The following is a 17,248-nucleotide window of genomic DNA, read 5'->3' as shown; positions in this document are numbered from 1 at the left end:
ACATGATTGCTCAAAGCATAGCTAAGGACTCTGCGGCGCCACAAGCAGGACCTTCATTTATTCCCCTCAGGACTATTAGGATTCCTCTATGTAGTCATTTTTGTTAAACTTTGACTTTTCAGTACACAGTTCAGGAAGTTAGCATACTCTCCTGTTGTTGTTTTTTTAGATCCTACCACCAGAACATCTCAGACAAAGGTAGCAACTGGAGGCCTCTGGGCCAAACAGGACTTGCAGAAGTGTCAACTGGCTCCTTAGCTGCCAGGTTAATGGTCAAACATAGTGAAAAGGAAATAGCAAATTTGGAAGAGGCATTTTAAGAGCAGACCTACTACCACTCACTTCTTAAAAGGGCCATTCAGTGAAATTATGGGTACAACAAATGTCAAGTCTGTCTGTAACTCTGGCTCAGTCAGAGAGCATTCTGGGTAGAACCAAAGTGTATTCAATTGCTGCTAGCTTGTACCTTCCCTACCCCTCCCTTTCTGTAGTAGTGTCCTTGCTTTGAAATGGAACGATGTGAAAGCCTTATCTGCGCCTTCTCAGGCCTGGCCCAGAAGGGAGTCAGGAGCCTGCTACGATCAAGGCCACTCAGGCCTGAGAACGAACTGGTAACATCAATGTGTGAATGTGCCCTGCATAATCCTCCCCCCTTAGGAATTCCTTTGAAGTGTCCCATATATGCAATGCCTTTACAGATTATTCTTTAGTCTTTCAATGCTGGTTTAACCTCAAGTATCAGTATCAATAAACTAGTTTCTTTGTTTCAATAACAACTTGTTATTGAACCTGCCGACTTGACAACAAAGCCTTTGCCAAGCAAGTACAGTCCCAGAGATTGAAATAATTTATGTAAACACAGAAGCCATGCTTATAACAAATTTTTCAAAGACTCCCCAAACCACAAAGAAGGTTCAGTTATTGGTGGAAAATGGCAACTCTGTACATAGAAATCCCCATTCAGGATTATCTTGTGCGATTTGAAGATGAAGTAATTGTTCTTGTCCAATGAAGTCCCTATCAAGCATATATCTACTGAACTCCTCATTGGTTCTCCTGTCTCTAACTCCTACAGATAGGCTTCCCAATCTCTAGGTCCCAGCGGGGGATCCCCCGGTTTTACAGGCTTCCTCCTGCCCCCAGCCAGCTGGCTGGTGGGGGAAGCCCCACCCCCACAGCCACCATGTATTTCTAGAGCTCCGGGAGGTTTAGAAACCTGCAAACAGGTCCCATTTTAAAATGTATGTGTGTGTTTCTATTGTTTGTGTGCCTTTAAAGTTGAGCAGGAAGCAGGAAACAGGAAGCACTTCATGGGGAAGGGTTAGCAGCAGCTTCCGTTTGTTTTGCTTTCGTTTTCAGAGCAAGTAACCAGACCCAGTAAGTGTGAAGAAGAAGAAGAAGAGGAATTGCAGATTTATACCCTGCCTTCTCTCTGAATCAGAGACTCAGAGCGGCTTACAATCTCCCATATCTTTGCCCCCTACAACAGACACCCTGTGAGGTGAGTGCGGCTGAGAGGGTTCTCACAGCAGCTGCCCTTTCAAGGACAACCTCTGCCAGAGCTATGGCTGATCCAAGGCCATTCCAGCAAGTGCAAGTGGAGGAGTGGGGAATCAAACCTGGTTCTCCCAGATAAGAGTCTACACACTTAACCACTACACCAAACTGGCTCACTACCCCAAACTGTGTGTGTGAGAGGGAGAGAGAGAGGGGGAGGGTTGCCAATCCCCAGATGGGGGCAGAGGATTCCCCGGGTTGGTGGCCCTTTCCCCGCTTTAGAAAACTTTAGAAAGTGGGGGAGGGGGAGGGAAATGTCTACTGGGCACTCTATTATTCCCTATGGAGAACGATTCCCATAGGGAATAATGGAAAATTGTTCCGCGGGTGTCTGGGGCTCTGGGGGGTGTGTGCTTTGATGTAGAGGCACCAAATTTGCAGCATAGCATCTGATGCCTTTCCTCAAAACAACCTCCAAGTTTCAAAAGGATTGGACCAGGGGGGGCAAATCTATAAGCCCCTAAAGAAGGCGCCCCTATCCTTCATTATTTCTAATGGAGGGAAGGCATTGAAAAGATGTGCAGTCCCTTTCAATGTGATAGCCAGAACTCCCTCTGGAGTTCAATTGTACTTGTTCCAACCTTGCTCATGGCCCCACCCCCAAAGTCTCCTGGCTCTACCCCCAAAGTCCCCAGATATTTCTTGAATTGGACTTGGCAACCCTACCTACAGACCATGCAATTGAAACCAGACAGAAAGACACTGGAATAACTGTCAGCTGAGAAGGTTTTTGGCTGCTCCTGAATGTTAGAAATAATTCTAGATTTGGGTAAGCTATGATATTATGTTGGATTTCAATCAGTAAACTTCTGACTGCATGTCTCTGGTCCAGACACAGGTGATTAAGAAGTCTTGCTTTAATTTTGAAAAATTACAATACAGCCTAGCTTTAAAAAGTCAAATAACCCCAAGCTTTGACAATTTTTTCTTTGTTATAAGCTGCCCCAAATATTTAAGAACCAAACATTTTTTATCCTCTGGGGTTTCATATTAAATTATCATATTTGCCAATTATTGCTACCACAACATCTAATCCTTAAACTCTTCAATTTCTTGTCATTTTTTAAAAGCTAGAACAAAAGTGTTATAGTGTGTGTGCGTATATATATATATATATATATATATATATATATATACACACACACACACACACACATATATATATGGGGCAATGCTTGCAGTCATCAGAACCAAAAACTAACCTCTATCTCTTACAAAAAAAAGCTTTGCACTTCTAGGGTTGCCAGCCTCCAGGTGGAGACTGGAGATCTCCTGCTTTTACAACTGATCTCCAGCTGGCAGAAATCAGCTCCCCTGGAGAAAATAAGCAATACCCCTGGAGAAAATGGCTGATTTGAAGAGTAGACTGACGTTGTGCCATGCTGAGGCCCCCCCTCTTTCCAAACCCTGTCCTCTTCTAGATCCACCCCCAAAGTCGCCAGGTATTTTTCCAACACAGACCTGGCAACCCTAACTTCAAGTGAATCACCAAGAGAACATTACAATAAAAGACAGCTGAAAATGCTAGATGCTACAATGAAATTTCTAGGTACTAGGCCTCCCTGTCCCTGGAATTTGTTGAGTCCTGACATATCCTCATTCTTTGCCAAATGCTCAGTTAGCTCACTCTGTCAACCATGCAGAAAGAAAATACAAAAAAGAGAAATCTGCCAGCCATATAGCTTCAAAAAAGAAAATATGATCAAGATACAGGGAACCATAAAATTACTTTTCTTAGTTCCATGAGGACAACAGGGCTTTATACTTGTTAATATAAATAGCAGCCCTCATGCCACATGATAAAATGCTGCTTGGACAGAGGGGAGTTTCAAAAGTAGCTTCTGATACATAAAACTGTAGCTGCCAAAGGGAGGAAAAAATTAAAAGTTGACCATTACAAAACCCTTGCATAAATGTCTTTGGATCTAGGCTGAAACCATCCCCAGGAATAGTAACATGTCTTATGCAGACTTTATTCTCCCTAACATATCCCCTTCTTCTGTTCAGTGCTTGAACAGAACATTATGAAAACCAACTGTATTGTCTCTTTAAATACCTTGAAGAGTTTCAGGGCCTCCGTTTGCAGTGCCTCTGAAGGCAGAGTGGTGAGGGGTGTGTGCAGGCCATCCTTGCTGTAACACAGAGTAGGATGCTTCCACAAAGGAGAATCTGAAAGAGTGGACAAGACAAAACAGTAGTAGATAAGGTAGACTCTTGCAAAGTAGTATTCAATTATGGTGAAAGAATCCCTAAATATAAAAACAAATCCAATCTCAATAGCTCCACACTTAATAGTTCACCAGCAGAGCCAATCAACACATTTGGAAAAACCACTAACTACAACCCTCATAGAGACTTTATTTCAAATGATGGTAAGCGGCTGCATATTTTGCCATATTAAAAACTATACATTTTTCTGAAGATGTAGATCACTATCTGCTGACTTTAGCATAGTATAATAGCAACAGGCCAATCTATACACAAGCACACCCTATTTTCAGTTGTAAAAAGGACCCCTGAACGCTATAAATAGTGTTTAAGCCTCTGTTGCTTCATATAGCTATCAGAGGCAAACAGAGGACCAAGGCTGGCACTGTCATCTGCTTAGGTGTCTTCTCCATATTCATCATGCCTGCTTTACTACCATGGGGATTCTTTAGGAAGAACATACTTCTCTTCCAGATCCAAGCTGTGAACCACAGTACTGGACCAGGAACAGGGAAGCAACTATGTGGATGAGTCTCAGCTAGGAATGTGTGTTTCGATATTTCTAGTTGGAGTAAATACCTGGAAAATACCTTATCAGATTTTCTGGAAATGTTCAGATTGTCACTATTATGTGTAAACAGACAGCTTATAGCATGTGCTGCAAAACAGAAAGTAGATCTAGAGGCAGTAGATGATCTACTTGACAGCTGGTGGCTGGCTGCCAGAAGGATTGCATCAGCCAAGCAGAGTCAGTATGACACAGCAAGTTGCTGATTGGCTGTTCACTGTATAAATGTACAGAGCAACAGTGGTGATTGTGGGTTTATGGAGTTGGAGTGCAGCGGAGCATATTGTCAGTCAGGAGAGTGAGTTGGTGTAAATAAATGTATATAGTGGTTTTACAGCTACTGTGTACAGCCTTCATTCTTGCGTCGCTAAGCATCACCCTCTTGGTCTCTCTACGCGCATCGACAGGGTTATGGGCCCAGCACGCTTCCGCTGCTCCTAGAACCTGAGACCTGAGAGAGAGGTGGTAAAGGAAGAACGCTGACTTGCTCCAGAGGCTGCCTAGGAGGTGAGACCAGCAGTGGCTGATAGGAGTCTGAGCAGGATGGCTACAGCAGCAGCTACGGTGCTGGTGGAGAAGCTCATCACTACCAACTACAACACCTGGTCGCTGAGGTTAGAGCATTTCCTGAAGAGAGAGGGGCTTTGGGACTGTGTGTCAGCTCCTCCAGCTAATCCCACAGCGGCAGAGGCCATCAAGGATCAAAAAGCTCTAGCCAACATCATCCTAAGTGTTGCAGACGACCAGCTGGTGCATGTCCGTGGGCACCAGAAAGCAAAGGAGGCTTGGGAAGCTCTCAAGGCTGTGTATGTGCAAAAGTCAGCTGGCACGCTGATATCCCTATGGAGGAGGCTCCACAGGAAACGTATGCTGGCCGGGGAGTCGATGAGGGACCACCTCGACGGTATGTCTAATTGTTTCCAAGACCTTGAAGCAAGAGGGAAGGCCGTGGCTGACGAAGATAAGGTGTATATCTTATTAAGCTCTCTGGACGAGAGATATGATATGCTGGTGTTAGCATTTGAAGGGCAGGATGCTGACAAGCTAACTTTGCCTTATGTGACCGGCAAACTCCTGGCTGAAGAGCAGAGGCAGCTGGAAAGCAAGAGAGAGCAGACTCGAGCCAAGGAAGAAGAGAAGCCGAGGTCTGTCGGGGCTGGTTCCAGCTGGCAAGCCGAGGAGGAGGAAAAAGCCTTGCAGGTGCGGAGGAGGCACTGCTATCTGTGTAAGCAGCTCGGAGATTTACAAAGATTCTGTCCCCAGCAACAGAGGAAGAGCCGGCAGCAGTCTTCAAGGACTCCCCAGGTGACTCTAGTAAGAACTGGTCCGGGACTGCAGAGTCAGCCTTGGGTTGTGGATTCTGGGGCTACTCAGATATTCTGCTGCTGTGAAGAGGAGCTTCAAGACTGCAAGCCAGCTGAGCAGAAGACTGTCAGCTTGGCTGATGGGAGGCAAGCTAGTGTTCTTTGCCAAGGTGCAGTCTATTTTCCTGGACTTAAACACAGGTTTGAAAATGTATTATGTGTGCCCGAGCTAGAAACTAACTTGCTAAGTGTCTCTGTTCTGGCAAAAGCTGGGTTTACCGTAGTATTTGATAAGCAGGGCTGTGCAATTTTGAAACAGGGTAAACAGCTGGCTAAAGGCACTCTAAAAGCCAATGTGTATGAGCTCATGCAAAATGTGGGAAAAGCTCATACTGTATGGAATAGACAGCCACACAACAGGTGCATCCACAGGCTGCATAGAAGGCTGGGCCACGCCAGCTACAATACAATAAACAAAACTCTAGAAATACTAGAGGGAGTGAAGGTTGACAAATGCAATGCCTTTTTAGATTGCAATGTTTGTAAAGAAGCCAAATCAAGGGCAGTTCCATCGACCAGAAGGAGTGTGCGTGTGTCGGAGAGACCACTCCAGTTAATACATGCCGACCTGGTGGGGCCGTATGCACCCAGTGTTTCTAAAAATAGGTTTGGCTTAATTTTGGTCGATGACCACAGCAGGTTTGCGTGGGTATATGCCATTAAACACAAAAGTGATGTCTGTGCCACCTTCAAATACTGGGCTAGGAGAGTGCAGAAGCAGTTGAATGCTAAGATTGCCTCAATTCAGACTGACCAGGGGGGTGAGTTCCTGAATAAAGAGTTTGCCAATTATTTGAGGCAAGAGGGCATAGAGCACAGGGTGGCCAATGTTTCCTCTCCGTGGGAGAATGGGATTGTGGAACGGAGAGCTGGAGTACTCCAAGGTATTTGCCATGCTTTGTTGCAAGACAGTGGTCTCAGGCAGGCATACTGGGGTGAAGCCTTAAAGGTGTCCTGTTATATTTCCAACCGTTTATGGACAGAGGCTATAAACGATATACCCTACAGGGTTTTGTATGGGAGAAAGCCATCTCTGGAACACCTCAGAATATTTGGCTCAAAGGCTTGGGTGAACATCCCTCTGGATAAGAGGAGAAAGGGAGGTCCCAAAGCCCAAAAGCTTGTGTTTATAGGGTACCAAAATGGCATGAAGTCCTGGAGGTTTGTGGACAATAATGATTTGATAAGGCTGAGTAGGTCTGCCTCGTTTTGCGAGGATGAAAACTGGTCAAAGATTCATGCCAATGAAATGCCTGAGGAAAATAAGCTGCAACCGTCTCTAGCAAGTGAGGAGGGGCAAAAGCCAGAAAGCTCACTGAAGCAGGAGGAAGACAGTGACAGCAGAGCAGGCAGCAGTCAACAGCAAGAGACTTCTGAGGCTGTAAAAAGGGAGCTGATTGAGGTCAGAGTCTCTGCAAGGGAAAATAAGGGTGTGCCGCCCAAAAGATATGGTGTTGACACTGATGTGAATTATCTGGGCAATGGAGACAGTTTGCCAGATGGAAAGCCAAGGGGCTGTGTAAGTGCACCAGAGGCACACGTGGATACTTCTTTCACTAGGGAGGAAAATGGTTATACCTATGTATACGATGACCATCCTAAAACATATCCCAGTGTGTTGGAGCTGTTAAATGAAATGTCTCTTGGAGAGGAAGGAGACACCTGAGCAAAGCCTGGAAGGCAAGGCTGTAAGCAATAACTGAATTAAAAGGGTGCAATGTGCAAATGTAAAGTGCAGGCAAGAGACAATGCTGTAAAATAAAACAAACTTACTGTTTGAAAATGTATGATAAACTATGTAACTAAACTATGTGACTATTGTAAATTGAACTGAAGAAGTGTGTAACAAGTCTAAAAAACTGCAAATGTTATGCAATGTGTGAAAAACCTGAAATCCGTAACAAGTCTATAAGCAAATGTGATTTGAAAAATATGTGCGCTTGTATTGACAAGATACGGTACTGTGTTAAGAACAAGTCTGGGAAACAAGCCAGCAAAAGATAAGGCAAGTGCTCAGTCTGGGCAGAGAGCCAACTGAGGAGATATGGTCAGCCTGGGCAGAGCGCCAACTGATAACAATGTGCTTGCAGGTTAATTGGCAAGCGAAGAAAAATGTGTGTGTGTCCAGGAAGAATGGATGTAACAGTAACTGAACTGTAATGTATATATGGGCACTAATGTATCAATATATTGATGAAGAAATAATCAATATGTATAAGCAATGTTGCAATGGATGGATGTCAGCACCGCTATAACCTGAGGAGGGGTGTCACTATTATGTGTAAACAGACAGCTTATAGCATGTGCTGCAAAACAGAAAGTAGATCTAGAGGCAGTAGATGATCTACTTGACAGCTGGTGGCTGGCTGCCAGAAGGATTGCATTAGCCAAGCAGAGTCAGCATGACACAGCAAGTTGCTGATTGGCTGTTCACTGTATAAATGTACAGAGCAACAGTGGTGATTGTGAGTTTATGGAGTTGGAGTGCAGCGGAGCATATTGTCAGTCAGGAGAGTGAGTTGGTGTAAATAAATGTATATAGTGGTTTTACAGCTACTGTGTACAGCCTTCATTCTTGCGTCGCTAAGCATCACCCTCTTGGTCTCTCTACGCGCATCGATGGTATCCAGGATTTTCCAGTACACTGGTAAATGAGTCCCAAAATTTCTGAAAATATGTGGGAGTAACCAGGAATATTGGGAGCCTGTGTTTTAAGGCTCTCAGAACTGTTTTGTCTTAATTTTACTGTGCTTCTGTTTCAGCGTGTTCTTGCCGGGACTTGGTATTGACTTGCCAGCAGGGCCAGCTCGAAAGCACATGGCGCCCCAGGCAGACTTACCACCTGCATGCCCGCAGGTCGACCCCCTCCTGTTTTTTCTGTGGTGCCGCACTTTGCTCCACCTGCCCCTGCCCCATGTGCTCAGATGCCAGCCTCGCACTTACTGGCTTCGGGGGAGGGGCATCAGAATAGCGCTCTCTTAATAGAGAGCAGAACGAAGCTTCACTCCCTTCCTGTTCCGGAAGGGAGGGGTGAGAGTGAAGCCTCTTCCTGAGAGAAGGGTCTATTGCGATGCCAGCCAAAGTGGGTAAGCACAAGGCTGGCATCGCTACTCTGAGCACGCGGGGTGTGTGGCTGGAAGGTGGCTCAAGTTCTTTATTTTAAAGAAATAAAATATGTGTGCACATTTATGGATAGGAACACATGCTTGCATGATGTCTGGGCAATCTAATGAATCAGGTATGGTTAGATTCATATCTGTAAATAAGATCATCACCACTGACCTCAGGGGAAGAAACATTTAGTTTTTCACTTACTTGAGTCTCCTTCTGCATCCAATAATTTCCCAATCAGCTGTTCATAGGCAGTGCCCACTCTGGCACTGCTGCTGCCTGCTGCCACTGTCAGGTGGTATAACCAAGTATCCTTGGGATAAAAAGAGCGATGGTTGAGTGTTGCTGGAGAGGTTATTTTATTAATTTTAAAGCATTAAACATAAGGCATGCATTCAGATGTATAATTTTAATTGGCCTGAGTGATTAACAAAGGGCTAATTTGAACTATCTCCAGCTCTTACCACATGTTTCTTGATCTCAAGCTACCACAAGGGCCTTTCCACTGAATTTACATTTTGTACATATAATGGTGCTTTCATAAGTCTCATGAAACAAACCAGGAGACCCAGGCTGTATAGTAAGCAAAGTAATTGTTGTGCATTGACCACTGCATGTAGTCCACCCTACACCTTAACCCCCAGGTTCTTTTTGAGTCAGTCTATACCTTTTCCTGTTTTGTACCAACTAGTAGGTAGATGGGACTCTGATCTGTAGGGTGAATCACCAGGGTGCAATAAGAAGAAAAGAGGCCCCCACCATTAGCTTCATAATCCTCATCAGAGTCACAGGAGTGATCCACTTCTTCCACCTTTGATTCACGCATGTGCAAATAACCTAGAGGGCACTAAGAAAAGAAACTGAATATGTTAAGAAGCATGACAAAGGAAAAAAAGATATTTGGTAGACATATTTCTGAAAAGCTAACACTACTGTCTATTACCATTACTTAGTGCTGTGTACTAATGCTATCCAATATAAGCTATGAATGTTACTACCATGGCCTCTGCAACTGGCATCTGCAATAAACACTTACTAGTTTTTCACCAGTACAATGTATTTCATAGTAAATATATATGAGACAAGAGTAGTCAATCTATAGCATGAGTGTCATGTGCACTAAGAGCAGGATTTTCTGTACCATCTCGACAAGAACAGGAGGACCCCTGGGCCTAAGGTCATATCTGTCGTTCCAGAATGTTCTCTTTTCTTCTTCACTCTTCATTAGACTAAAGGTAAAAGCACCCATCATGCAACACCCGTATTGCACTCCACACCCAAGTGGAACTATTGTGCTGGAAAAGGCATAGGGAAGGGTGACTAAATTATCAAAATAGGATTCTGAACCAAAACAACAGAAAAGTTGGAGCTCTTCTTCTGTGGAGGAAAAATTAAGGCATTTGTAATATTGAAAGTCAAGTTTATCTCCCCTAACCCATGTAATCCAGTTTTGCAAAAAAACAGACACTAAACATTCTCTGAGGATCCTGGTAAAGGAAAGATAAGCTTACATGCTAATTCACACCTTCTTCAAGTGCCAGCTGTGCAAGTGAGAACTTTAACTGGTTATGGAATAGGGACATTTTCTCCCATATACATGAAATCTGGAAGGAAAGATCCTTTGCATGAAGACTGTAATTTGGGAATTTCATTCCAGTTGTGTATATCTGAGTTGTAAAATTGAATACAGGAGAGACAAAAGATATCTACTACAATTGATGTGAAAAAGTGAAAATTAGCAGAAGCAGGAAAATACCTTGTCTTCATGATTTCGATAATAGTAAAAAGTCTTTCCAATCAGTGCACACCAAACCAGCTTAGAGCGCCCATGTTTCACCTGCAGAAACAGCATGGCAAGGAAAATAATCTCTCTCAATGTATTTATTTATACTCCACTTTTTTCCCAATTGAGAAGTTCAGGCTGTTAGGTATACCAGAGTGTCATGGAAAAGTAAAAAAGGATGGGTGTCAGGTCTCTTCAAAATGTGGGAAGGGAGGAGCCTCTTCTATCTGAAATGAGCTAGACTCTGATTAACACAAAAGTTTTGTAAAATGTTTTTTCAGGTATTAAAGTAGCTATAGAAGTGCACAGTGCAGTGGAGAGGGAGTTATTCCTTTCTCTTTCTCACACACACATCATTTTTCTGATGTAAGACTTCCCCATGCAGATTTACTGCTTGCAAAAAAAAATGTCATTTGTAGAAGTGATTTAAATTGGGAAGACAACATACAGGGGAAAGGGGTATGCCTTCATCCCGCAACACCAGAATTGTAATCCCCACCATTCTCATGGATGTTGTTAACACTTTCAAGAAACTACAGGCAATCTGTTCACATTTGGCTATCACATCTAATGTTTTTGCCTCTGAGATAACCCATCTGTTCAACTAATCCTGAAGAAGAGATGGTGAATCCTTGTTTAAATTATTTGTAAACGTAACCTAGTAGGTAGGATCTGTTATGAAATAAATCATTTTTATCTTTTCACTAGGACTAAAATATTTTGCATATTTAAGATTTTTACAAAAGATGGCAAATTGATTCACCTCTGCTGTCCCGTATCCTATTCTGAACGTGATTACAGGACAAATCAAACTGAAACTGATAGAGCTATGTAGTACCTTGGTGAGCCAGCCTTTCACAGTGGGTTTTGCATCACTGAGAGGGACTTCAGTGGGACTGGTCACTTTCACTTTGATCATATTTTGAAGGACATGGATCCATTCCTCCAAGATGTTAGGAGAGTCGGCTGTCAAGAAGTAGGTCCTTTTTTCAGTAACAAGCTAAAGTAAAAGAGAAAGTCACAACTATTACCATAAGGCACAAAGCAGTTTTGTAGTAGCTGAGGTCTTAAATATAAAAATCCTGGTCACATTCACTTTCCAACAATGAATACTGTCAAATCAAAACTTAAAGAGTTAACATTGCTTTTTGAATGTTACAGAGAATATTGACACTTAAAGCCACTCTGTGTTACTGAAGTGTGCTAAGCAAGGATACTGTTCAACTATTTTCTCCTTGACAAAGAGTCCATTGGTACTGGTAACTTGCCCTAGGAATGGCAATGCATTCACTAGTGATGAATTGCTGAAAACTTATTTGTTATGATACATGCTCAGAATTTACTTGTTCCTTAAGGATTTTTATATGTATTAAATTGAGATGGAAACAATACATGGACTGTCTCTTTTAGACAACTCCTAGTGCCATGCAGTTTTAGATTAACCAGAAAAGACTCGATATCCTTTATCGATGACATGTTACATTCAGCTTATATTAGACATGTTGGGCAACATAGCTGTCCTGAATGAGAGGCTACAAGCAGAAGTTTTAACCATTGCCATTAATAGTTAACAAGTTTTACATGAAACAAATGAATTGGATCCTGTGGAAGATTTAGGCAGCTAGAAGAAGGGCAATCTTGCAGATACCCCCCTCCTGTGGCAGACTTCCAGTTTCCCCTTCAGTCCCTTGTGCCCCAGGAGCAGCATTTCAGGGGAGAAGGAGAATGGATTTAAGATTCAGAGCTGGCAGTCCCTTTGACCTGTTTAGCTGGATGCAGGCCAGAGTTTCATAACTGAATTTGGACTGTATGAATGCTGTGGTCTGTGTTTTTCTTTCCTCACAAATGGTTATACAGGAAGAAGATAAAAGATGCACAAAGATGGGTAGGATGAGTCAAATGAAAAGAAAACATTAAAGGTTGATCTGGCATTCAGAATTAAGTTTCAGACCTTCTAGCTTCATACAAAATTAATTTGCCTGATCTTATACAAAGGTCCAAAACACATGAAAGTCAATCTGTTTGCTCTTGATATAGTTCAGTAATAAAAAAGTAGTCACCTGGAATGTTTGAGATCCTTCACCTCGTACAATCTGGCAAGAAGAATTCAACTCAACCAGTCCTTGAGGTTTGCAGATTATATCACTCTGGGGAGAGAACAACAATGTTTGGCAAGTGATCAGTACAAAGGGTACACGGGACACTACATCTAAAATGTCAATGCATGGTTTATATTTTTGGAAAGGGAAAGATGTGGGACATGAAAATGCTACCATATAGGAAATAAACCTAAAATGTAGACTGCAAGCTTAAATCAATTTGACAAATACATTAATCAAATAAGAATTATATAGGTTATTATATGTTAATTACATACTGGTATTTCTCTTTTATTTTGATTACCACATGAAATGAAGAAAATATTAAAGATGTCCTAAGGTTGATAATTTTTGTATTTGTATATTATAAATTATCTTGCATTGAGTCTCAGTGAGAAAGGCAGGTTATAAAGTAAATGCATAAATACACATTTTGGGGTGTTTTTGGTTGCTAGCATACATAGAATCAGGACTTTTTTGTAGCAGGAATTCATTTGCATATTAGGCTACACCCCTCTGATGTAGTCAATCCTCCAAGAGCTTACAGGGCTCTTCTTACTGGGCCTAATGTAAGCTCTTGGAGGATTGGCTATATATTTGCCTAATATGCAAAGGAGTTTCAGCTACAAAAAAAAGCCCTGCATAGAATTAACTAGCCCACAGACTCTTTTCTCCATTTAATTACAAATGAAGAGGATGCATTTCTTTCCTAAGACTTCTTACTTATAGCTGATCTTTTATGACTCAGGATAATGTGAGAACACATCAGTTAATTTTTTTTTTAAAGTTTGAATAGAAAGAGGGTAGGAAATGCGGGGTTACAAAAGCAAAAATAGGAAAGGGGATACAAGATAGAAAAACATAAACAAAAATACCAAGAGACATAAAGAGAAGCAGTATTTATACCTGTTACATTTTTACCTCAAGACAAAATACCAAATTCTTTCTACCTGAAAGCCTTAAAATTTTACCCATTATAACCCTTTTAAGTCTACAGTCTTCTTATTTTGTTATATACTTTTAACTATTCTGTGGCTTATAGTATAAATCTAAACTGTTCATCTTCAGAACATACAAATGAGAAAAGCAGAGGAACCGACCATGAAATAGAGCTGACTGGTTAAGTTCAGCAATATTAAAAATAAAACCTAACTAATTGGTTTAACAATATTAGCAGTTAACATAAGCATAAAAGATAAATATAGTTCCTTTATCCTTTATGTTAATTTACTTATTTTTATCAGAGAGAGAAAGCAGAAACAGAAAACACACAAGTTTATCTATTTCATTATAGATAGTTTCTCTTGTCAGAAATATCAGGAGCAGACTTAAGATTGCAAAATATTTGTGTAGCCTGTCTTATTACAAATTTAACCAAATTGACTTTTTATCTACTTTAAACATTTAGAATTCTTTAAAAAATTTGGAGACTGTACATCCTATTTTCATAGTGCTCTGAAAAACACAAGTTAATATGCAATAGTTACCTCATCTCCCATACCTGTTTATTTTTAGGTAAATAAAACCCCATACAATCTTCTTAAAAAGGTAAAGGTAGTCCCCTGTGCAAGCACCAGTCATTTTCGACTCTGGGGTGACGTTACTTTCACAATGTTTTCATGGCAGATTTTTTACGGGGTGGTTTGCCATTGCCTTCCCGCCATCTACACTTTCCCCCCAGCAAGCTGGGTACTCATTTTACCGACCTCTGAAGGATGGAAGCCCACTCTTAATTACATTATTCTATTTAACTTCCATAGATAATTATAACAAACTGAAAAAGGCATCCCAATTATTAAAGCCTCATTTGCCATTACAGAATCACTTATTAGCCCCTTTTATTGATTCAATATTAACCAGCTAGATGTAAAAAAAAGATGGAGCAAAAGAACCAAAAATCTCTTCTTTTTAAACGCTTTCCAAAATTTGATCTTGCTGAAATTTGCCTTTTCTCCTCTTGATAGCTCCATTCATTTTGCTGAAAGTGGTACGATCATTGCTTCATCACTTCCTCCCGTGAAAGCTATAGTCGATGTTGATTTCCATTTCAACTTTGTAACTATGCAGGCTGTCTCCATTTTGATTTTCTTCCAGACCTTTCCCAATGGATCTTTAGCTTTTTTTCTCAGCTTGACAGATGTCACTGGGGTCTCTTTATTACTCTGCTCATGTAGATTTCTGTTTTTGCTGTATTTCAAAATAAAAGTCTCCATCTGTTGTTGCATCAACTCTGCTAAACGACCAAGTTTCTGCTTTAAGGAGGTTATGTTAATCATAATATCACATGCTTTAGTTTGAATTGCCATTTCCTCCACAGAAAAAACTCAGTCTCTTAGACAAAGTTAGAGAATAGTTCAAAGACCCAGTTAACTTGTTTCCTTTAGCTTCAAATTTTTCTCCTGCATTTCAATTGTAACCATTTCAGTACAATTAAGCATCACATACATTTCTCTTGTAAGCATATCCCATTTTTGTTCAGACTGTGTTGTAACCAGAAGGTGATCTCATTGACGCTTATTTATTTATAAACCAAATCAGTTCAAATATCTTTGCTCAGTCCAATTTAAATTGTTGGAAATTTTCCAATTTGTTATTTGCTTTCTGAAGCCTTTCTTGCGGAGAAGAGGGGGGGAAATTTCCCTCCTATTTCCCTTTCTTTTGGAACAGTTTCAATTGTAGTTATGTTAAAAGATCCATTAACTAGTATTGTTAGAAAGCTGACTTACTTTTATGGTAGAATTCCAGTGATTAAGGTAGAAGAATGATGCATCAGAAGCTTATTGAAAGAGAAAAGCAGTCTGGCAATTACCTCGATTTTGGTGGCAGGAGCACCGGAGCAAACAGGAAGAATAGGGAACAACTGCTGTTGTTTCTCTGGGTCCTGTAGCATTCCTTGCTGACAGAGGGGCCCCCCAAGGCCCCCTTTAGGATGCTACAGCTTTAGCACCCCTCCTGCCGCCCGATTCAGGGGGGGTCATTGGAGCTGAGCTCCTCCGACCACCTCCGAGCTCGAGGCACTGAAACCCAAGAAGTCAAAAGAACACATCAACAAGGCATTATGAGAGATGGTATTCTGATTTATTTTATTTTATATTGATTTATTTTATAATGTTAAATTAAATAGAATGCTTGACTAAACAAATCTATGTTTCACTCCTTCTTTCATCACCAGCATGAGTATTCATTAGGAACTCACTGGAGATTTATAATACATGAGCTGTCCATTTCTCAAAACAAACCACCTTCTCTTCCATGTCTTCACCTGGTTGCTCATTTTCAGCAAATAGCCAGATTTCTCCATGGGTCCCTAGGGAAGAAAAAATAAGCAAATTATCTTGTAAAATGGCCAGGCCTATATTCAGCAAATTCATGGTGGGTGGGCATAAGATTACACTGGAGGTGGTATGATTGACTTTGCCCTTGCTGTTAAGCACAAACAGAAAATAAATAACAACAATATCCAAATATATCTTCATTAATGTAATTAATTTGATACCTCAGTCCACAATAGAATAGCAATACATCACTCAAGGTGCAATTTTGCAGGTTACAATTTTAAGCCTCTTAAAAGTGCAAATGTCTCATCTCTTTCACTCTGAAAAGCAGAAAAAAATGCTTGTGTTGTTCTTCCAGAATAAAGATCTATTCTCAAAGTCTCGTTATTGTTGTCAATTTCTTATATCAATTTTTTTTGTTCGCACTTTATTCTGTGTATCTCTTGGTTGCTTGCTGTTAAGTGGGATTTATGACCATCCAAAAGAGAAAAGTTGACATGCAAATTTAAATACTTACTCATGTAACAGCGAGTGATAGGTTATTCAATTTCTACTCCATTTCCTACTCTATTCTCAAATTTTCTTCAAAATCTGGAATTTCATATGGACAAAATATTGCCAACAGGTAAAAAATAGGACATGCAGGAATACTACATGGATAATAAAGGTTCTGCAGTCAGATGAAGAGACACATTCTTTCCCTTCCCACATCAAGACTCAAATTATACAAGCATCTCAATACATCAGGGATTTTCAAAATGTCAATTTCTGCTTTTTGGGGATGTATGGTTTCTGACATGTACTGGAATGGCATTTATCTTTGTTCATGCAGCAAATATTAAGTCCAGTCCATAATGGAGATTTTCGGAGGAGGAGTCATAGCTTACACTATAGGCCCCACCATCAGTGGAATATGAGGATGTCCGCTGCAGTTTGTGCTCTGGTTCAGAATAGTCTCCATCCAATGAATAGGCATCAGGAGGGATGGCATAGTCACTCTCTGAGCTCAGTGAGGATACAGAAATACCTGCTAGAGATTAAAAGGACAGTAGAAAACAATTTATATGTTGGATATTCTTTCTTTGTATGCTGAATGCTTCAAGGGGCTGATTCACACATGCATGAATATCACTCAGTCCCTCTTTAGATAACTCAGCATTCTGTGACTTCCAGCTGAATAAATGCCTCCACTGAGGAACAGTGTGTTGATATGAAGTGAGGTGCCCTGATCTGGATAGTCCAGGCAAGCCCAATATCAGATCTCGGAAGCTAAGCCGGGTCGA

General features: G+C 41.2%; 1 protein-coding gene across 1 annotated transcript in view; it reads right to left on the bottom strand.

The window, feature by feature from the left end:
- The window catches only part of LOC132590613 (pleckstrin homology domain-containing family H member 1-like), a gene marked incomplete at its 5' end in the record, with an annotated part of 85,812 nt that overhangs the window by 40,827 nt on the left and 27,737 nt on the right, over window positions 1-17,248 (bottom strand). The window contains 8 exons of the mRNA XM_060263586.1: window positions 3,614-3,726; window positions 9,013-9,121; window positions 9,476-9,655; window positions 10,565-10,645; window positions 11,430-11,591; window positions 12,652-12,738; window positions 15,887-15,997; window positions 16,853-16,992. Of these exons, the coding sequence (XP_060119569.1) occupies window positions 3,614-3,726; window positions 9,013-9,121; window positions 9,476-9,655; window positions 10,565-10,645; window positions 11,430-11,591; window positions 12,652-12,738; window positions 15,887-15,997; window positions 16,853-16,992 (983 nt within the window). The remainder of the gene's footprint in view (window positions 1-3,613; window positions 3,727-9,012; window positions 9,122-9,475; window positions 9,656-10,564; window positions 10,646-11,429; window positions 11,592-12,651; window positions 12,739-15,886; window positions 15,998-16,852; window positions 16,993-17,248) is intronic.

Source organism: Heteronotia binoei, unplaced genomic scaffold (genome assembly GCF_032191835.1).
Source record: "Heteronotia binoei isolate CCM8104 ecotype False Entrance Well unplaced genomic scaffold, APGP_CSIRO_Hbin_v1 ptg000334l, whole genome shotgun sequence".
NCBI classification, from domain to species: Eukaryota; Metazoa; Chordata; class Lepidosauria; order Squamata; family Gekkonidae; genus Heteronotia; species Heteronotia binoei.
Note: the sequence above shows the minus strand (reverse complement) of the source record. Positions and strands in the feature narration are given on the sequence as shown.